Raw genomic sequence first — 5,572 nt, 5'->3', positions numbered from 1 at the left:
TCTAAGATGAGTGAACCTACCTACTTTACTTCGTATTTTTACATCATCAAATTGCCCCAAAATTTTGAATTCTAGCCAAGAACACAGACCATTGTGAATTATAGTATAAATAGAAAAGTGACTTTCATATTATTTAATATTCAAAATTAATTATAAATAGTAACATGTGAAAAAACTCTCTTTAAAACAAAATCAGATCACCAAATTGTCCAGCAAAGAACAGACACCATTGCAGGAACAAAATACATTTTAAGCTGTAGTCTTATAAGGCAGATAAATTAAAATTTCCCAATAGATATTAGGAAAAATTAAGAGTTGTTTATAGACAAGTAGCTTTCAAACTTTTTAAAAAGATTTCATGCAAACTACCAGTAGATATGTATCTACTAAGCTTTGTAAAACTTATTTGCTAAATGTACAGGCTCTTCAAAAAGAATAATCACTTATTAATGTAAGCACAATTACATATTTCCATGAAACTGTCCTGGAAGAAAAACTTTGAGCACAAACCCTCTACTAGAGGATAATTATCATACATTGCAATAACAATGACAATGACTAGAGGATAATTGTTTTTCCTCTCAAATAGCTTTATCCCCACTGCTCTAGTTTTTATTCAAAACTGCTTTAATAGGATGTGAAATCTACAAATCCATTAACATTGAACTAGAGAGGTCCAAATTCAATGGGTTGAGTTCAGACAGTGTAGAACAGGTCGCATGAATGGAATCCTGGAAAATGTATAAGAGAATAACTAGCCGAGGGATATATTCAGAAGACAGAAGCTAAAAGTTCAAGAAGAACCTTCCTTTAAAATAGATATAACATGGAATGAAAATCAGCTCGCAACAGGAGAATGTTCCATCAAACTGGAACAGGGACATATGAAAACCTACAATTCAATACAGGGTATAGGATACTCTACTTCAGGCCTTGAATAGTGGGTGATATAAGCAAAAGCCAAGGTTTTGCTGAAATAGTTTCTTCTAAAGATACAATGCTTGAAAAAAGAGAGCAAAATTCTGTAGTATAGATGCAGTAGTAGCTGGTACATAGCTTAGCATCTACTGTATCAATTGTTTGAACCAGCTTCGCCACAAACAGCATAATCGAGCACCCAAGATTCATGAAAGACTTAGAACAGCTCCGATGTCCTTATCCCACAAGATTCTTCAGCAAGAATGCGAATAGATTTAACTGCCAGGTTTAGTAAGCAACCTTGAAGCTTTCAGGTGTAGATCTAACCTTGTTTACAGTAAATTAGTCATGTACCCATACTCTGTAAATAATTAGAACCCTACTTTGACACCCAAGATAAGAGGATGCAGGGCTAGCAGCATGCCTACTTTTCCCAGACTGATTCAACCTAGATTATGCGCGGGCTGTTAAGGCTGGTTCCACTGCTTCCACTGTCAATTGAGGAGGATTTGACAGTAACCATATGATGGCGGAAGTTGGGAGAACTTGTCACTCTGGATCCAGTGTGTTGTCTAACAAGGGGAATAAGTGATTGAACAACATCGGTCATAAGAGGTCGATAATCAGCTTCTGACTGTACACACATTGCTGCAATGGCTGCAACCTGCAGAGCACTAGTTGCATTAGTTCATGAGGCAATTTCAGGATTTGTGAGGATAAGAAGCTTTTGAAAATTAATTCAAAATACCTGTATCAGTTCCTTCTTTAAGTATTGTTCTTTCAGAAAAGGATCTACCACTTCACTAACCCTCTCTCTGTCTGTAAGGTAGGGAAGAGCCTAACAAAAGCAAACAACTCTCCTCCATCAGTTAAAAAGAAAACAATGCTTAAATGGGCAAAACTGCCACTTTAGAAATGACCACTGACGTTAATAACTGTCACAGATCAGCCTCTTCGCCAACATATGCTTGTGGGCATCTCACCAGACCACTAGACCCCTCTACAAATTGCATAGTCCAGAAATACCTAAAGCTTTTGAATTTTATCATTTGTTTGGCATTGCTCTAACTCTGCCAATTCCAAAAAACCCTTTGGCACTTAAAAAATAATCTGGTCCTATAAAGCACGTGATACAAGGGATCAAAATGGGGGAAGAGTAATACCCATGAGACAAGGACACCTTGTCCAGGAGGCCTCTTCATATTCACAGGTACACGGCCAGTTAAGAGTTCTAGAAGCACAACACCAAAACTGTATACATCTGATTTTGTAGTAAGATGTCCTGTCAAAGCATACCTGCATTAGATTTTTAAGAATGTTATCAATGACCTGTAGCCTTGCGGAATCTTGTGCTTGTTTTTCAATTAAGAAAAATTCTTTGATAAATGTTAAGAAACTTACTCGGGGGCAACATATCCTGTAGTTCCTAGAACCCGAGTTGATATTTCACCATTAAGTTTGTCCGAACCAAGCTTTGCCAACCCAAAATCAGACACTTTAGCTTTGAAGTTTTCATCAAGCAGGATGTTGCTGGCCTTCAAATCACGGTGTATCACTGGAGGAATGACCTGCTCGTGAAGGTATTCTAGACCTTTAGCTGCATCCAAGGCTATTCTCAACCGTGTTCCCCAATCTAATAAAGGTGGATTGCCTGGTGAACCTGTCACAAATCAACAACCAAATGTTTAAATTGCAAGTTTCCAAACAGTGCAGCTCAGCTTTTCCATCAAGAGAAAATTAAACCCTAACGAGCCATTTCATGCCAAGTGAATCCTCAACAGATCAAAAGCATAAAGAATAAAACCACCTTGGTGAGAGCCCTATAAATTAAAAACACTGAGTTAAACTTTGAGGATTTTCTCTGAATCTAGTACTGCGAGTAACCTTCAGATTTGAGAAAAACAGAATCAAACATGTAGATCCTTATCGGGTTTTCTCTTCTGAAGTAAAAATATTTTCTGAATTAGCATAATTGACAGATCACAGACGATCTAAATCGACCGGCAAAGGTGTAGAGATCAATAGCTGAGCTGATCTGCCGGGAATAGACTGGACTAGGGGTTTTGAAGATCCATTAAAAGCTTTCCAGACATAGTACATAGTAGATCAGATGCATGCCTAAGCTCAGATTATTTTCAACAGGACCGTAGGACTTGGTTTCGGAACAGATGAGATTTTGTGTGCAACTGCACGGGCTTCAAGATTTTGTGTTCAACTGCATGAACTTCTCAATCATGGAAAGTAAGTTGCTCGAAGATGAAGGCCTCAATGGCTATGAATTAATGGTGCCTTGAGGCCAAGCAAGCGTCCTTACATATAACGGTAAATAATGAAATGGCTACTTTGCCACAGATAAGTTTGGTTTTTGGTGAAGCACCCAAAAAGAGTGTAGTGCTTAATACCATCATGTTGACCTCAATGAGATTCTGTGCTTGTTCACTTAAGCAACCATTGGAATAGATCAACAATTTAAACTCACCATCAGAGTAAAGATGTTCCTGCAAATTCCCATTAGACATGTACTCATACACAAGAAGGCGGTGGTCTTGATCTGCACAATAACCAATCAGCTCAAGCAGATAGGGAGAATGCAAGCGGCTCAGAAGGTCCACCTGTTACAATATCAAATGTACAACTTAATCCGCCTGAAAAGAGAAAAACAAATCACAGTTTCTCAATTGAAGGCACCAATTCAGAGCAAAAATGCACACCTCAACTCTGAATTCATGTTCTCCTTGCTTGCCACCTCTATCAAGCTGTTTGATGGCCACTATTCTGCCATCAGGCAGGATGCTTCTGTACACTAACCCAAATCCTCCATTGCCTATAACATTAGCAGGGTTGAAATTGTTTGTAGCAAATTGGAGCTGCCTGTATGTAAACACCTGGGCTTCTTTGTGTGTTATAACACGGATAGCAGAGATAGGAGGATTGATGTGATCTGCTGATGAACTTTTCCTCAAATCTGCACCAGACAACAGGCAAATTCCTCAATACATATACATCACTACTCAACACTCTTGCAGCTGAATCTTACATTTATATATATTGATTCTGAATACAGTCCAGTTCCTAGTTTGGCCTACCTGCTCTGACTATAGATAGCAACTAAAAGCAAACTCATGGGTATATGCAAATTGTTTCTATAGATATCAGTCCATGTAAGTGATTATGTTTTTGACAATGACAATAACTGTGTAGGTGTTTTTTCTGTGACCCATCTCTAAAAAGAGGATTCTATTGAAAGTAACACTTCTACTCATATAATTTCGTTGTATGCAAACAGACAATGAAAGAAAACTCTCTGTCTGTCCAAAAAGATTACAGCATCTTGATTATGAGTGATAATGGAAAAGAAAAATTCATGTTCGTACATAGAAAATGAACAGTTTATCTGGACAAAGGGTGCCACTGGAAAGGAAAACTTATGTGGGCACATAATCAAGGAATGTAATACACATTGGGAAAGGAAAACTTAGCGGGTGTCGTTGAAAAGGAAAACTCATGTGAGTATATATACAATGTGTATATTAACCTGGACTGTGGGTGCCATTGAAATCGGATACAATGTTAAGGTGGGTATAAGTGAATGCACATATAGTACCTGGGCTGCTGTTTTCACTGATTTGCCTTGATACATTGCCATTACTGAGATTTTGGGAGAATCCATCAATTTTCCTTTCTGTAGTGCTTCTTCTACCTACATCTCTTCTTCTACAGCGGTAGAATCCAAACAATAATAATCCCAGAAAAACCAGGCTGCAAACTATGGCTACTGATATAATAACCGCATGGCTTCTATGCGCTCCACTGTACTGGTCACCATACAGAGACAGAGCTAGAGATGGAAATGGAGATGGAGTTGGAGATACGGATGGAGATGGAGATGGGCCTGGAGATCCAAAAGTCCTAAAACGATCCATGGCCTCAGAACTTCCCCAATCATAGTAAATATAAAAATAACAACTCTTCTCTCATGGCTGGGGCTTTCTATGCTTCTAATTTGAAATCACAGACCGTTGCAGAAAGTCTAGAAAGCGTATACTCAGTGTATATATTCCTGTATGCATCTATCAAGGTTTTTGATAGGACACGCTAAAATGACATATTCCCAGTTGCGAATAAGTACAAGACCAGTCAATCCATGGAACGAGTTCCCGTGTTGAACAGTTGGCTTGTGCAGGCTTTATGAAACGACTTTCCTCGTCGCCACTCGCCAGTTAAAAGGACTAATTCTCTTCAACCTGGTAAAAGGACATACACAATGTATATATCGCACACAACGTATATACAAGGAGGGCGAAGAAACATGTGCCAACGGCTCTAATCTGTCTGTCCAAATTTACAAATAGTTATTTTATTTTATTACATTGGCAATCATGTCAAGTCTTTGCGTGCCATCATCATATTTCAAATTTTCAAGTTTACACATAAAAAGAATTTAAGCAAGTACAAATTAAGAATTATAACAACGTTAAAACTCTCACTAACATGAAAATTAATGATCACTAGACAAGAGTTGAATTTAATTCATGATCAACAACATTTGAATTTACATTAGGTATACTAGTTTTTCTAAATTTTGATATTATGTTCAATTTAAAAAATTTAGCTGTATTTTATGGTTAAAATATTTAAATATATTTTGAATTAT

The 5,572-nt window shown here is 37.6% G+C and overlaps 1 protein-coding gene across 1 annotated transcript; it reads right to left on the bottom strand.

Annotated features, from left to right (window-relative positions):
* Positions 1–425: 425 nt before the first annotated feature.
* Positions 426–5,238, bottom strand: LOC131051008 (probable serine/threonine-protein kinase PBL7). The gene is made up of 7 exons (XM_057985339.2): positions 4,523–5,238; positions 3,630–3,883; positions 3,398–3,530; positions 2,320–2,578; positions 2,082–2,214; positions 1,667–1,756; positions 426–1,582 (listed from the first exon to the last, which is right to left on the bottom strand). Exons 1-7 carry the CDS (start codon positions 4,839–4,841, stop codon positions 1,367–1,369), a joined length of 1,404 nt encoding a protein of 467 aa, XP_057841322.2. The 5' UTR covers positions 4,842–5,238; the 3' UTR covers positions 426–1,366.
* Between the last annotated feature and the right edge of the window lie 334 nt (positions 5,239–5,572).

This window comes from Cryptomeria japonica, chromosome 6 (genome assembly GCF_030272615.1).
Source record: "Cryptomeria japonica chromosome 6, Sugi_1.0, whole genome shotgun sequence".
NCBI lineage: Eukaryota > Viridiplantae > Streptophyta > Pinopsida > Cupressales > Cupressaceae > Cryptomeria > Cryptomeria japonica.
The sequence above is the reverse complement of the archived record's forward strand: the minus strand, read 5'-3'. Positions and strand labels throughout refer to the sequence as shown.

Bases quoted from the DNA above. Each gene is read 5' to 3' on its own strand.
- LOC131051008 (XM_057985339.2), bottom strand. From the start codon at position 4,841: ATGGATCGTTTTAGGACTTTTGGATCTCCAGGCCCATCTCCATCTCCA. The intron at 2,579-3,397 runs GTGAGTTTAAAT...GATTTGTGACAG, and splicing joins GGAACATCTTTACTCTGATG to GTTCACCAGGCAATCCACCT. The intron at 1,757-2,081 runs GTATTACTCTTC...TGCTTTTGTTAG, and splicing joins AAGGTGTCCTTGTCTCATGG to GCTCTTCCCTACCTTACAGA.